We start from the raw sequence: 17,018 nt of genomic DNA, 5'->3' as shown, positions 1-17,018 counted from the left end.
GTGAAAATGAAAATACTATGAAATGATCCACGAAAGGACCAAAAACGCCAACAAATAATTCACCTAACACATACATTTCGACGCAATAGCATGGACTGAGAATATTTTCAACAAGTTTTGACACGATTGTAAATTCCTTACACACAACATCACATCCACATGTTATTTGTTAATATAAGACATTACATTAAAACACCGGCCTAGAATCGAGTATTTCTAGTTTCCATTTTTACCGCAGAAAGCACACCTAAACAACAGGCCTGATATCTGCGTTTGAAGACTAACTTCTTTCCATTTGATTAAATAAAATAAATGGACACTGCATTTGAAATTGATTGCACTACATTGATTGATCGTATTCTACAATTTCATTTGATTATTCAATATGCCGGCAATAAACGGAATTTAAGCCCAACCTCGGCTTGCACACGGTCACATTATATATAACGTCTTGAAATCAGAAAAAGGATTCCAAAATTTCCTTATTGTGTAAATTAAAAATATTAAAAAAAAAACATGTTAATGCCCACTAAATGAATATAAAATAAACGCCCATTTGCCATTAAAAATGCTAGAATATAGCATTTTTCGATAGAAAGCCCGTTGTATACGTAGTCCTCTAGTGGTAAGATACGCAGATAAAGTACGAAATCTAAACTAAACCTTGCTTACCTGGTCTGATATAAACTCGGGTGTCAATGGGCATGAAATCCGTGTAGAATTATTTCCACTCTGTTGCGAAGTGATTTCTATTTGAGGTCGCATTCAAATGTGGCTTTATATGCCCTTGTCCTTGATCAGTCTCAATTTTTCGTATTGACGTGCGTCTTGGAAACGATCGTAGTGTATGAGGAATTTGGCAATCTTTACCAGTGCTGTGTGGATGATTTCTTTGATGAGTGAAGTGGTTTTAAGATTGAATGAGTTATTTCATTGAAAAAATGAGTGCGACCATTGAGAACTTCTCGGAGTCTTCAGGAAGGATTCACGAGGGTACCCTGTGCAGACTTTGCATGAAGAAAAATAATTATTATTACAACATATTCACTTCAACTATAGCAAGACAGATAACTGTAGCGGATGCCTTGTATGATTTAGTCGATTTAAATGTAAGTGATTTCGTTAGTTCATGTTTTAATCTGTTCTATGAACATATATTCCACGATGAGTCTGAAATCTCTTGACGCATATGTTTTCATTGCTTTCTCAGGTTGCTGTGGGAGACGGCCTGCCCGCCACTTTATGTCCATTATGCTGGGGAAAGCTCATGGAATTCTCTGATTTTAGAGATATTTGTCATAAATCGGACGCAAAACTGAGAAAATTTTTGCCCAGAAATTGCTTCAGGGTGAGTGCTTTTATTTTAGTTTTCCATGGGAAGCCTGGTGAAACTATCAAGTAATGTTAAATCATTCACGCAAGCAGGAAAATGACAATAGATGTGAAATATATTTAGGATATATTCCTTTTGCTTTTGACCACCTGTTTGGATTTAAATTTTAGGTCTTTAAGTTCATTAATAGAAACGTTTGAACTGCGGACGTTATTGAAGTTTATTTACCATTTTCAAAGTGTATTATTACACGAAGAGATGAGAGAAATGCAAAAGTGTACAAGGACTAAAGAAAAATATTTCTGTTTGAGGCACGATGTGGTGGAAGTTCTTAATGTTAGTAAAGTTGGACATTGCTATATTTCCACTGAGTTATATTTAGACACTATACGTTTCGTTGTTGTTTATTTGATAATGATACTCGTAATAACGGAACGCATAATGTCAAAACAAAACTCGGTGGAAATATTGCAATGCCCTATTGTACTAATAATTTAGCCGTACAAAAAATATCCAATAAATCAGAGCATTCGTGGAATAGAACTGCAAGAATAATATAACTTTAATTCGGATCCAAACTTAACGAATCAACCATAAATACCTATCGTCTCTTGTAACGAGTAATTGAAAAGCAATGCAATTCATTACATTTGTAAAATAACCCTGTTGCTCTCTTTAACAATAACGCTAGTTTGTCGTCTGTTTAGTAGGCTGTTGGCTCCCTGTGTCTTGTCCGAGTGAAAACAGTCAGGTGACTGTTGGTAGGTTGTAAATTGGAATGCCTTGTCTGTTTCAAGTCTGTGAGAGGAGTGTAACTTGTCTGTTCTTTCCCTGTTGTGGGATACGGCAATCTCTGTTCCTTACTTGTTGATTCACAGCCAACCAGCCAGTGGACTGTGCACTGTCATTTCAGTGCCTGTTTATGTGGCTGTTACATCTCTGTTTACTGTCCGAGTGACAATGGGCAGGCGACTATTGGTAGAATGCTAATTGGAACAGCTTGTCTGTTTCATACCCATGAGATGGTGACTTGCCTGTTCTCTCCCTAGTCGCAAACTTTGTTCCTTACCTGTTTGCTGCTGCTAATTTGGTAATAGACAAGGCATAATTTATGTAAAAATATAATTCAAAGTTGAAATTCATTTGAAGGATTGCTAAAAAAAACTTATATTGTGCTTTTCCACACATTCCATGAGTTATGAAAATCCTGAATAGTTATCGAAAAGCAAGCTTTGTCATCATTACCAGAAAAACCACGACACCAAAAAATATTTCACATATCTTCATCAAAGAAAGACTTCCTTAAATGAATACAATTTGGGGTATTCACTTTGCCAATATTATACGTATTAATGAGGAGAGAAACACACCATTAATGATTTTACATGAAGACAATAATTTCACTTCACACAAACAAACCTAGAAGAAGCACAGTCCTCTGACAAATGTTTGTAGGTTCTTATCAGCGGCGGAACTCGTATACCCATAATACATTTTAAATACAAACATTAGTAATTGCTCAGAAACTGAAGTCATACAATAAATTATTAAAGGAACACACTGAAAAACAATTATCACATCAAGACTTTCTCTGTTACTTGTATGCACGGATGACTTAATTATATGCTGCAGGGATTTAGTGCAAGTTAAATAACACTCAAAAAAATAAATTTTTTCTCTAAATCAACAGCCCCAATACAGTGCACATAAAGATGTACAGATAATGGTTTCAGAGATATCGGCATTGTTGTTTGCATTTGCTATCTTCCATAGGTAGGTGGCAGCACCATGTCCACTTTTGTCTTCTTTTGTCCAATACGTCATCTTTTTCTTCCAGTAGAGAGCCTGTTCACCATTTTCTGTATGTTCCCTTTAGTGTAAAATGGATGATCAACCTCCCTGTCTGATGAATATGTTCCCTGTCTGTTGAGTGCCTGTTTACTGTTGTCTGTTCGTTCCCTACCTGGTGAAACGTAAACCAGGCATCCCCTGCCTGTAATTGGCAAAGTAAATATTTATCATGCATAAGCCATGATAGCTGTTATAATTTTCGAGCTCACTTTATTAGCCATTTTCTATGGTTGGTGATAATCATATTGATGAATGGGTCATTCCATGTCAAATCAACCAATATTTTGACCAAATGACACCCACTGACTCGGATTTTCATGAAACATGCCATGGTCATACATTCTGGTATAATTAGAAATTTTGTACAATTTTGGCCGTCAATTGTTAATGGAATATGAGCAATTAAAATTTGGGCGTGACCCCTTAAGTGCTGCAACGTGCAACACATTGTGATTTTTATTTTCATCCGTAACTCCATTCCTGTGAGATGAAAAGGCATGATTTTTTTTCTAAAGACAAGTGGTCCATAATGATCCCAAGAGCATCATTAAATATTCACTGGGTGAAGTAATTCAGCTGCAAAAAATAAAGTTTACTAAAAATCTTGCGTGTACCATTTTTCATTGTCAGCATCCACAGGGAAAGGCCATGCGAATACAGACTGATGGTTCAGTTCAAAGTAATCATTAATGTATGAGCAAATATCCTGATGAAAAAAATTTGTGAGTCCGATGTTCCTTTTATTAAAAAAATACTCATTCATCGTCATGGGAAAAAATGGCTCTTTTTGGAGTCACATAGAAATTACACAATTTAGAGGATAAATAAGCTTATACTCATGAATACACGATATTGGAGCATACATTATCTCACTATAGCATATGCTACTGGCTCTTAGAGTAGGAAATACATAAGAAATCATGTGAATGTACTCCCCCACGTACTGCCAATTTCTTGCCTTCAGGATTATTCCTACTAAGCTATCTCTTCCATGGGTAATGGGTAAATGAAAAGTATGGTATAAAATTTGAAGGCAGAAGAGAGCCATTAGAAAGTTTTCTCCAATTTCAGTCTAAGTGAAGTTAATTAATTTCTCAGTCATATGGTACTGCCATACTGATATCCTGGTTGAATTTCAGGCTAAGTAACTCATGCTTGTGTGACTGATAGCCAGGCTTACATTTTAACATCTCATTCGTATTGAGGTCTGTCTTGCCATGTCAGAGATAGCATTGTGCAGTGTTGGTAAAGAACTCAGTTCTGAATTTCACAAAAAGAGCTACACAAGCACAGCCCAAACTTTTTATATCAAAGAACTTCCAGAAGTGGACAGAGATTTAATTGCCCTACTGTGCAATATTCCTATTTCATCATTGTTGACTGTGTGCTCTCATCATCTTCATTGCTTCTTAAAGAAATACGAGTGTTTTCAGCTTAAATGCTGTACCCCTTTGCCATACAAAAAGGTCCTGCGAGGAAATGCACAAAAACTTTAAGATTCCACGAAATTACTTGTATTCCTAAACCAAAAATTGAAGCTTATAAAAATTTCTTTAATTATTTTGCACCTAAATTGTATGTAAATCTTTGGCAAAAATTACAAGGTTGTAATAGCGAATCTGAATTTGCAAAAAAACTGAGAGACTGGTTGTTTAGTCATAAAAATATTGAATTTTTATTTGAGACAATTAAATAATCTGTTCGTTTAATTGCTTAAACTTATTTTGTTACAAAATTTATTATAATTTCATTCCATGTTAATTTTCCTATTTCTGTATTCTAATCGTATTTTGTATGTTTTCAAGATTGTATACATGCACATGGACAAATGTTTCTATGAAGGACTCATAGAAGAGCCACTTTTGTTTGTTTGTTTGTTTAAAGGTTATTATAATGTACTGCCGAGCATTGCCTTATTTGTATGTAATGGCAACCCCTAATCAAGACTCATCTTAAGGGGTGTCTAATTTCACTGTTAATGTAGGTATGTATTTGTTAGAATATTTTGGGGCAAAAAAAAAAAAAATTCTGAGGACCATACCTCTAGAGCTCTGAGGACCATACCTCTAGAGAGTCTGTGAGAGCAGTGGGCTTCCTGGTGAAGCCTGGAGAAAAAAATTTGCTGTAGGTGTGACAAGAGGATTTCCAAAATTTGTAAAAGTGAAGTTGTTCCCAATGGCTTTGACAAAAGGGATAAAGAACGTACACCAGTAAAGTCTTTGGGGGAAAGTGATAGAAAATAAGATGAAAAAAACTGCAGCTTGGAGGCTTTAGACTGCTCATCTTTGAAATTACATGCTTTTTCTTATCATAGTAGACACTCATATGGAAAAGGAAAGATAACACAGGGTAAGCATCACCTTGTTTCTGAAGTGTCTGGTGCATTGAAATTAGTGAATGCATCCCTAGAAAATCTAAGTAGTGATGAAGATGTGAGTGACAGTCAACTCATCTAGCTAAAGAAAGCCAAATTGGATGACCTGCTGACTAAAATTAAGAATAAATTGCCAACAGTTAGCTGGTGGGGTAAAATTGAAATGTTGACCCTGGCCCCTTTATTTTGGTCTAGGAAAAGAATTATGAGTGAATTTCATGTTTCAGACTACACTGAGAGACAGGCAAAAAAGTTACTTGATGAGAAGGGAATACCTGCTATGCCATGACCATGTGCTGGGAAACCACTTCCAAACTTCATAGTGGAGCTGGAGAAAATTTTTTACGAGCTTGACAAGAATTCTAGACAGATTCCTGGAGCCAAAGATAAAGTCAGTGTGGCTAAGAATGGGTATATGCGTAAGAGGTTGATTTTATATAACCTCAAGGAACTTTATGTGCTCTTCAAAGAGCAGTATCCACAAGAAAAAATTGAGTTCTCCAAATTTTGTTCACTTCAGGAAAGTACTTTGTGATGGCTGGTGCTTCTGGGACTCATTCACTTTGTGTTTGTGTCATACATCAAAATATGAAACTTGTGTTAGTGCCTTGCAATTGAAGGAAACATATATGTTAGGAGTTGATGGATATCATCATCTGTGGCAAAAACAATGCAGATTGCATGCTCAGAAAATGTTATTACTGTCTAGATCCTTCCAGGCTAAAGGATATCATCATTTCTATTTTTTTAAAATATGACCCTTCTGATACAGTGAAATATAGGCAGTGTGTTTCCACTGATAGAACAGAACTTCCATTGTTTACATCATCCATTGATGAACTCTTGGACATTCTATGCCTCAAAATGAATAGACTGATACCATATTATTATGTCGCTAAAGTACAATCCTTGTTTTTCAAAATAAGCGAAGAAACCCTCAGTTATGAAAAGGCAGTTATCGTACTGGATTTTAGTGAGAACTTTTCATTTTTAATTCAGGATGAAGTTCAAAGTTATCACTGGATAAATCTATCATGCACCATACACCCTTGCTTGATTTACCTGAAGAAAGATGGTACTCTCACCACCTCATCTCATTGTTTCATATCTGATGACCTTAACCATGATGTGACAAAGAATGTAATTTCAAAGATAAGCAGTCTAAAGCCTCCAAGCTGTAGTTTTCTTCATCTTATTTTCTATCACTTTCCCCCAAAGACTTTACTGGTGTAAGTTCTTTATCTCTTTCGTCAAAGCCATTGGGAACAACTTCACTTTTACAAATTTTGGAAATCCTCCTGTCACACCTACAGCAATTTTTTTCTCCAGGCTTCACCAGGAAGCCCACTGCTCTCACAGACTTACACTTTTCTAGAGGTATGGTCCTCAGAAATTTCCTCGCAGGACCTTTTTGTATGGCTAAGGGGTACAGAATTTAAGCTGAAAACACTCGTATTTCTTTAAGAAGCAATGAAGATGATGAGAGCACACAGTCAACAATGATGAAATAGGAATATTGCACAGTAGGGCAATTAAATCTCTGTCCACTTCTGGAAGTTTTTTGATATAAAAAGTTTGGGCTGTGCTTGTGTAGCTCTTTTTGTGAAATTCAGAACTGAGTTCTTTACCAACACTGCACAATGCTATCTCTGACATGGCAAGACAGACCTCAATACAAATGAGATGTTAAAATGTAAGCCTGGCTATCAGTCACACAAGCATGAGTTGCTTAGTTTGAAATTCAACCAGGATATCGCTAAGGCAGTACCATATGACTGAGAAATTAATTACCTTCACTTAGACTGAAATTGGAGAAAGCTTTCTGATGGCTCTCTTCTGCCTTCACATTTTATACCATACTTTTCATTTACCCATTACCCATGGAAGAGATAGCTTAGTAGGAATAATCCTGAAGGCAAGAAATTGGCAGTACGTGGGGGAGTACATTCACATGATTTCTTATGTATTTCCTACTCTAAGAGCCAGTAGCATATGCTATAGTGAGATAATGTATGCTCCAATATCGTGTATTCATGAGTATAAGCTTATTTATCTTCTAAATTGTGTAATTTCTATGTGCCTTGAAAAAGAGCCATTTTTTCCCGTGACCATAAATGAGTATTTTTTTTACTAAAAGGAACGTCGGACTAACGATTTTTTTTCATCAAGATCTTTGCTCATACATTAATGATTACTTTAAACTGAACCATCAGTCTGTATTTGCATGGGCATTTCGTGGGGATGCTGACAGTGAAAAATGGTACTAGCAAGATTTTTTAAAACTTTATTATTTTGCAGCTGAATTACTTCATACAGTGAATATTTGATGATAACCGTGAGAATATTATGTACTCTTAGCTTTAGAAAAAAATCTTCATCTCACAGGAATGGAGTTATGGATGAAAATAAAAAAATCACAATGTGTAGCACGTTGCGGCACTTTAGGGGTGACGCTCAAATGTCATTTGCTCATATTTAATTAGCAATTGACAATTGGAGGCTAAAAGTGCACAAAATTTCTAAAGGCCGTTTTACACAGTATACGGAACTGCACAATCTGACGTACGTGTGAAGGCGCAATCAAAATTACGTCGTGTAAAGCGGTGAATTACTAGAACACATGCCAGAATGCGTGGATGCGAGATGGCAAATTAGCCCCTGTTCTAATTTCGTTCATGCATTCATTCAATTCCACGCCATTTTAGAAATTAATGCAGCTTTAACCTGCGCAATTCTGTGTACCGTGTAAAACGGCCTTAATGTTACGAGAATGTAATACCATGGCAAGTTTCATGATAATCCGAGACGGTGGGTGTCATGGCCTGGTTGATTTGAAATGGAATGACCCGAATTCAATCAGGTATAATTTCTGTTTAAGCACATAATATTTTGTGTAGATTCAATTTGTTACGGCAATTAAATGGATGGAAATGGACGTGAGTGACTGAGTGGTGCCCCACAAGGGGATGGACCCCGTTTGGGGTGCCCGGGCAGGGGATTGTATTGTAAGGAGTGCCTCTGAAGGGGAAGGGAGAGGAGACGGTGTTATGAAAGGAACGACTGCGCAGTCAGTCACAAGAGAGCGACGGTCGGTGGAAGGTGCTTGTTCCACAGCATACGAAAGTTTCAAAAACACTTTGTAACGACGAAATTAAACAACTAAATACAGTCCATTTTTAAATCTAAAAACAGTTCATTTATGTTGACATGCCGAAGGTGTAACACAATTAAACTTCCAAGTACGCATTGAAATTGATATTGTTTGTAGGCTGTCCATACTCTGTTCGTTAAATCTCCAACAGACTTAAAACTAGATAGCAAACAGGCATTATTTTTGCAGAAATCAATACCTATTGATTACCCTTGGGTGTATAGTGCGTTAACTGTTGTCTGTTTGTTCCCTGTGCAGTGAAACATACCACCAACTGGACCCTGTCAGTTGATTGCCTGTTGTCTGTTCCTTCCTTGTTTGGTGAAGTGCACAACCAACCTTCCCCTGCCTGTTGAGAGCCTGTTCACTATTGTTTGTTCATTCCCAGATGAGAGCAGCCCATTTTTTTAGCATTCATTTTTGTTTTTAACAACCGATGAAGTTGAAATATTTAAGAAGTTTAAATTTACAGTGTATAAAAACGAATTGCAAAAAAAACGATTCAACTAATAAAAAATTAAAAATTTTGAGGCAGGGTCATGACTTACCGTGTTACCCCCCTAAATCCACCTCTGGTTGGGAGATGTAGACGGCAAACCAGTCCCTTAGTTGAGAGGCTGTTCAATGTTTTCTGTTCGTTCCCTGTGTGGTGAAACATAAAACCAAACCAGTCCCTGCCTTTTAAGAGTCTGTGCCATATTGTTCCCGAAATTCCTGTTGCCTGCCTGTTAAGGAACAAGCTTCAAACAGAGTACAAACTGTCAACACTTAGCGTGCCATGGACGTAATATTTTGTCCTGTTAATCTTTCTGAAGATTGCCATGGACGTAATATTACGTCTTCCTATATATTTGTCTTTGTACGCGTGAAGCCATAATATTTCGCATGTGGTACTTTTCCACTATACTGCTTAGTGGTTCTGTTATTTCAAAAATGAAATCCTTGATGGAAAAAGAGTTCTTCTAATGCCTTGAGGACGAAAAGTCCTCTGCAGCTACCGGCATCCTTAACTTAGGCCACTTGGTGTGAAAATTCTTTTGCGGAAAGAACCGTTTCTTGAGGATGCAGTGACCCTTTTTGTCATCTAGGATTTATAATGATTTGCTTGGAATAATGCTTTTTTATGCTTTAAATAGTTCAAATTGAGTGTAATAAAAAAATTGTTATGCATGTTATGGCGGTACATCATATGTTGCAACTTTTTTTATTTTTCAAAAACAGCAGGTTTTCATTGTTAAATTATCTTTTTAAAAATTAGCAATAAATGTTATTCAACTCATTCATAAAGAAAAGAAAAGTCTCATTTTACTGAAATGCACATCGATATAAATATTTTTTTGATGCTTATGTTTTAAAAACGTATGAAGTTAGTAAAAAAGGCTGGATTTTTCAGTAGGGCTTTAAAATTAGCAGCCTGCACTCAAAGTGTTAAAGACAGTTGTTGCCTGGTCGCTGTCTCTTTAAAGCCTGTTGGATATTTACTGAACAGAGTACCAACAGCCTATGAACAATCTCGGGCCACACGCAAGTGGGAGCGTTGATTGATCCTTTAAGTGCCAACCTATCTCCTGGGTACTACACTGATGCCTCGTTCACATTATGATCGTTTGAGCCATCGTCCCGATGATAGTTGACTGAACTAGCCGTGTGAATGCATGTCCCGACAATAGTTCACATAGTTCCGAACATTGCCATTTTACAATGGTTAGGCCCTGGAATACCGGAAGAGACAAGAGAAAGACAAAAAGCTCGTGTAGCTCTATTTTTTTCATGGATTTGTCCTAGGAAGGAAGAATATGGGTGGAAGAAAAATTATTCAGTAAATACACATCTTGTTCATGCATACCTCAACAGCTTTGCTAACCGTCAATTTCCCGTTCACTTTAGATGTCAGCTTTAGAGGGCAGCACAGGTTTTAACCATCGTTGTGTGAATGCACGATAGTTTCGATGATGGCTGAAACTATCGTAATGCGAATGAGGTGTAAATGTGCCAAGGCATTGTTGCTGATTTTGCAGTTGGTTAGGAAAAAAATGAGACCTCAAAAACAACTGGAGGTATATAATAAAAAAATCTAGGAAATATTTATTATATGTGGTTTCACCTTTATAATGGAGCATTTGATGATTTTTTGGTAATATGAGTTAATTTTTATAATTAAAAAAAATCGAAGAAAAATTCAATGGCGCTCGTGGCTCTTTTAGCAAGATATAGGAGGAGCGCAATAGCGCACCCCGGCACTTCAAGGGTTGAATAAAATCAATGATCCTAATCAAAGACACCATTGTTGAAAAAAGAGAATTAAGTGGTTTTGAGGTAAGAAATACAACTACGTAGAGAAATGTTACTGTGTAAGAAAAATGTGAATTTTCTTTTCATTCGTTTAACTGTGAAAATTATAACCCTCGATAAGGAAATTTAAAAGGGAAATTGTGAAACCTCTGCATGACCTTCATATTTTTTATAATTGCTGTTGAATATGCCATGAAAGAGCCCACTTGAAGGCCTAAAAGGGCTCCAGGGTGACGTTCATGTAGCCGTAACGTGAACCACAGACACCAAGTAACTTCCTGCCAAATTTTGTTTAAGTTGGTCCAATAGATTTTGTGTGATCGAGTAACTCATGTCCAACTCTCAATATTTATGCATGTAAAAGTGTGGATGAGGTTGTAAAAATCCAGTTTCTTCAATGGTTGGAACTTTCACTGGTGTGGTGATTTTGATGGAGGTGATGTGGATCACTGTTACTTTTTCTCTGTAAAGTATGGGAGGATAGAAGGCAGCTGATGACAGGCTTGGGTCTCCTGCTGAGACAAAGGACTGAACGTGGGCCGTGAAGTGCCTCTAATTGCATCTACATTCAAGATGCAATTTAAGGCACTTTGCAGTGCATGCCGAGTGGTAACGATTGATACATGCATTCTCATGCCTACTGCTAAGTATGCAAAGCCTATTTACTGTATATTAGGGTGGGCCGAAAAATGTTTTTTTTCCTGATCAAATTTGCCCTGTGCGGGAAAGTTGCGAAATAATATAAGGATCTCATGCACAAAATTTTTTTCAAATTGGATGATATTAACCACTGCTGCCCGAGCTCTAAAGTTAAAAATTTTGCGAAAAATCTGGCTGATTTTAGAATCAAACGGCTATGAAGACGAATTTTATGACAATATTGGATAATCGATAATATCAAAGAGTTATACATGTTTATAGTTCATGAAAATGAAATTTGATGCTTTTTTGACAAAATCTATGGTTCAAACAATGCCTATGAATTAACAGCAAAAATAGAGTATAGACCACCCGCAGAACACAACTATTTTTCCCTACATTTCTAAAATTCCATTTTGGGGGGTAAATTGCAGGTAAAATAATATTTAATTCCATTGGATTTAATTCTCTAGCAAATAAGCCACCATATGCTATTATATAATCCCACAAAAAGTAATAATAAGGTCAATAATTTTAAATTAACATCAATCATAGTGACGAATAACGTACCTGTGGAGCTATTTTCAACAAGAAATTCAGCCAACGCTGAGAAAGAGCAGAACCTGAGTGCCAAGCATTTCACTAAGTAGCTCTCTGTTAGTTTCATGGAGAAACTACCCAGAACTTAGCACGAGGAAGAGGCTACCATCCAGTTCCAACCGTGTCCCCACCCCAGCCAATCTTCCATAGGAAACGATTGTGTTGGCACATCAATTACTGTGACAAAATTATGTTGTGATTTTTTTTCGAATTTCGGCTGAATTTCTCTGTCTCTTATGCACGATAATTCCCATCCATGACTGCATTCTGCACGGCACACAGATTTTGATGGCAACATTACCATTTGTACCATTCTTTCAACTGCCTGTGTTTGGCAGGGAAAAGATACTTCTAATACAGATCTTTCCGTAACAAGGTCTTTCAAGTCTTTGTTTGTCATCCCAGCTACTATTGGTGGTTGATTAACACCAATTGCTTCCCAGTCCACCAATTCGATATAATTTGGAGCATCGAAGTTTAGCTTTGGAAAATTTGAATCTCCTCAATTCCTCCCTGAGTTGAGCTGAGTTTCTCTCGATTTCGATGTATTTGTGATGGCCATTGCACGAATTTGTCTGCGCTTATCGGCTAACATATTAAGAAGAATATTCTCTGGGTGAGCAGAATAACATTTTCCTGAATTAAAGAGTAGAGTCTCAATGTCGCTTATGTTCATAATATGCTTTGGGCCTTCCGTGCAATATTGTCTCAATTTTATTGAAAACCGCATTGGAGCGTAAACTTCGATAACAAATTTTGCCAGGGTGATCAGTTCTTTTTACGGTGCTGAACGGAAGTTCATTGCAATGAAGCAGGCAATCAAACCAATGCAAAGGTCATCTTAGGGCCATTTCCATTCTCCTGATTACTCCGGCATGGCTTCCAGTGTTAACAGCAGTTCTATGGCACACAATTGCTTGTAGTTCATCGATAATGATCATTTCTTTCGATTGAAAATTCATGATGGAATCTTAGAGGCCAATTGATCAGGAAAAAAAAACCTTTTTTCGGCCCACCCTACTGTATTAGTCTGAATATAGTCCCCCCTTTTTTATCCAAAAACGCCTGTGGTAAAAGTAAAGGGGGGGGACTATTTTCAAACACATTTTTTTAACTTTTCCCGAAACTGAAGCCTCAAAATGAGGGGGGGGGACTATTCGGAGAAATACGGTATATAAAACTAAGAGCTACGAGGGTGTATTGAAAAGTTAGGTCTCCAACAACACCATTTCCAAATCCCCAAGTCGCCATGTGGAATATGACAACAGCACTGCCTTTGAAATCAATCAATTCAGCTTTGATTTTGTGAAAATCCATGTTGAAATGAAAAATAAACAACCCTGGTAACTTGAAAATGATGCCTCAGCATCGAAACGCGTCATAGCAATAAAAACTGGGGACGAAGGATAAGTGATCCTAGGGCAGGCTAGCGGGCCTTAGGGCTTGCTGCCTGCCAAGACCGTAATGCGTGGTGTAGAGCCACATCCTCCACGAGGTGCCCCTGGTTTTCGCAGAACATGACGGATCTAGACCTGGCTGGTCGATAAACTGCTCCCTTCACTACAGTGGACCTCTGCGCCTAGGTGACCACGTGAGGTGGGGCGGAGGGTTAGAAGTCTCTGGCAGGGGTGACTCCGGAAACCAGGTGACCTCCGGTTTCATTTAGCCTTACTCATACAAGCGGGGCTCTATATGGGTGGACCTTTAATTCCCTAGCTACTCGTGGGATCTATATGATCTTGAAAATAGGGGAAGTAAGATACTTGGCATGACCTTGATATTCCAGGAGTAACGTGAATTTGCTGTGAATGGGACGATTTGAAGGCCTTCTCATGGCCCCAAGGATGATGTAATAGAGCCATAATATGAAATGAGTCTACCAAGAATCTTCTTGCCCAATTTTGTTTCTAACGACCATGTAGTTTATGACTAGAGATGCGTGAAAATAGCAAATGTGATATAGATGCGATGACTTGACATCTGTGATATTTTTACTCAAATTTGCCTTTTTGATGGCAGAATTCGTACAGTTTGTGCCGAGCGCAGTTTAAATGCCCCGCTGATAAACACCACTTAAAGCATGTGAGCGTCTGGCCAGCTGCTAATTGGCTGGAACTCAACATGGCAGCAAACTGCAAGTGGGTGCGGGCAAGCTACACCTCCGCCACTATGTGTCTTATTCCTTAATTTATAATTGTTCTACAACATAATTATTAAAAATATTCTATATTTTGTCATATAACTGTTTCCCTACACTTTATTGTCATCTATCTCATTACAAAAATAAAAAATAGACACTAAAAAATGCGATAAACTGTTATTGAAAGTGCGATGAAATAAAAGTGAAAGTGGGATTTTCACGTACCTCTACTTATGAGTGATTTTTTTACAGGCACCTTTCAATTTTTATGTAATGGCATTGATGAGATTTCAAAAATCCTGTTTTATCAAGATAAAAAGCATTTCTGATTTGTTGATTTTGAAGGAGGTGAGTTGTTTATAAGTGTAATTCTCTCAGCAGAGTATTGAACAAGTGAAGGGAGCTGATAAAAATTTGGGGTCTTCTGCTGAAGCGAAGGACTGCATTCGAGATGCGATTGCAGGCTCTTCACAGATGGCATGCTCAGTCCAACCAACTGAAACATTCATTCCGGTGCCAGACTTTCATCTTCCCACTGCCAATATGTCGGTAAATTTTATCATCATCCAGGGCTGTGGCAGATCCAGGTTAGCGTCAACGTGGAGGCTAAGTGGGGTTAAAATACCAACATTAGTGGGGGTTTGAAAAAATTACCATTCTATGAAGTGTAAATTAGGTACCTAAGGATAGCCCAACCCTCCCCCTTACATAGATCCACCACTGATCCAGGGTAAAACCTGTGTTGAAAGATTCATTCTATAATTTTTGTTGTCGTAATATCTTCTTTGTATGACAAAAATGGGTTTGACTGGCATAAGTATATGCATTTCTGTGTTGAGTCATCTTTAATATTACGACCTCACTTGAATGACAGAAGGCAAAAAATCTAATCACCTTTATCCATGTACTCATAATTCAATCTCAGTTGTACAACACTGCTAATGTTATAAATTAAATGCCACACATCCTATGTAATAGGCCAATGGTGAGCTCTCTCAATTCTACTTACAAGCCAGTAGTCTTTGCTGTAACATGGATTGCTATCAAGATTGTTCCCTATTTGTTTAATACGTTGACCGCCATGATGTTTTTAGTAGATACGTCCTCTGACGCCATTAGTGTTTTTCATTCCGTTAACTATTCCCGGATCATAAAACATTAAATGTGATTTTGTACTTTACTTTATAATAAATATATTTATTCTGACACTACAACCATCACGGCCCATACGTTGGCAAGAGTTTCTTGTCACTCCAGCGTCAGAAATCCACTTGAAACAGTCGCTCGGAGGCTGGTCAGTATGACCGGCATGGCGTGGCAGGAGCCACTTGACTCCGGTCATTATGACCGGCATGGTGGTCAACGTGTTAAGTAACCTTCCCTCTTAACCTCAGTTAAGGAACTTGCCTTATTATATGAATTGGAAAATCAAATAAGAACAGAGTTACCTATATAAACTTGAGGTAATTAGCTCTAAGCTAATTATAACTTGGATTCTCTACCACAGTGCAATATCAACTCAATTGATATGTATGACTTTGAAATAGTCCAAGAAATGTCATCCTATGGTGCATGTATGCTATTATTATTATTTGGCTTTTATAGAGTGTCACCCAGCATCCTCTTCTAGTTTCAGGTAAAAGAGGAGAGCAAAGATCCCCTAAGAGAAGAGAATAATGAAGTGCTGCATGGAACACTTTCAGATGGAATTGCATGTGAGGCTGTAGACCCATTGGCAACTAATGACTTGGTGAGTGAATGCTCGTATGTTGCTTAGCACAGTTTTATTGAGTGATATGCTGCATTCTCTTCTGTTGTTAAGTAAAAGTGGAGAAAAAAGTCCATCTAAGTGAAGGGAATTTCAAAAAGTCACACACTCCAGCTCCAGGTGAGATTGCTGATGCTGTAGACCCCTAGGCAACTGAGAACTTAGTGAGTGTGCTCTTGCAGTGTTTAGCACAATTCTGCCATGACACAAATTCATTCCTTAGTGGAACGTTTGAAGGAATACCTATCGGAAACACACAAACGTTTCCCTCACTAGGCCATATGTGAACGAGTATTTTAGGGCTTTGTCTTTCATTAACAAATTGTCCAAAATGAGCAATTCATAAACATTAACAGAAAGGGTGCATTAAACCAGATCAATTTCATTTAAGTTGGTCACAAAAATTGTGCATACACGCATTTGGCCAGTATGAGTAGTCTCAGGTAAAAGCGGAGGTTTTATTTTTATCATTATTATTTGGCTTTTATTGAGTGTCACCCACCATTCTCTTCTAGCTTCATGTTAAAGAGGAGAGCAAAGACCCCTTAGGAGAAGGGGATAATGAAGTGATGCATGGAACACTTTCAGATGGAATTGCATGTGATACCATAGACCCTTTGGGAACTAATGACTTGGTGAGTGAACACTCTTTCCTTGTTTACCTCACTTTTGTTGTGACACAAATCCATTCCTTTGTGGAACGTCCCCAGTCTCACTTCTTAGAAACAAGCAACCTTTTACCTGACTTGATAAAAAGTAAGTCCATTTCATTTAAGTTAGTCGCAAAAATCTCATGCATAGATGCATTTGGCTGGTATTAGCAGACTCAGGTAAAAGAGAATAGGTACAGTAGATTCCAGTTAATTGGGG

General features: G+C 37.6%; 1 protein-coding gene across 1 annotated transcript in view; it reads left to right on the top strand.

Annotated features, from left to right (window-relative positions):
* Window positions 1-773: 773 nt before the first annotated feature.
* Window positions 774-17,018, top strand: part of LOC124172479 — a 25,819-nt gene continuing 9,574 nt past the window's right edge. Inside the window, exons 1-5 of the mRNA XM_046551918.1 lie at window positions 774-1,109; window positions 1,211-1,348; window positions 14,762-14,929; window positions 16,011-16,130; window positions 16,664-16,783. Coding sequence (XP_046407874.1) covers window positions 921-1,109; window positions 1,211-1,348; window positions 14,762-14,929; window positions 16,011-16,130; window positions 16,664-16,783 — 735 coding nt within the window. The 5' untranslated portion in view covers window positions 774-920. The remainder of the gene's footprint in view (window positions 1,110-1,210; window positions 1,349-14,761; window positions 14,930-16,010; window positions 16,131-16,663; window positions 16,784-17,018) is intronic.

The sequence above is a fragment of the Ischnura elegans genome (assembly GCF_921293095.1).
Source record: "Ischnura elegans chromosome 13 unlocalized genomic scaffold, ioIscEleg1.1 SUPER_13_unloc_1, whole genome shotgun sequence".
Lineage (NCBI taxonomy): Eukaryota > Metazoa > Arthropoda > Insecta > Odonata > Coenagrionidae > Ischnura > Ischnura elegans.
This window is presented reverse-complemented; position numbering and strand designations above follow the sequence as displayed.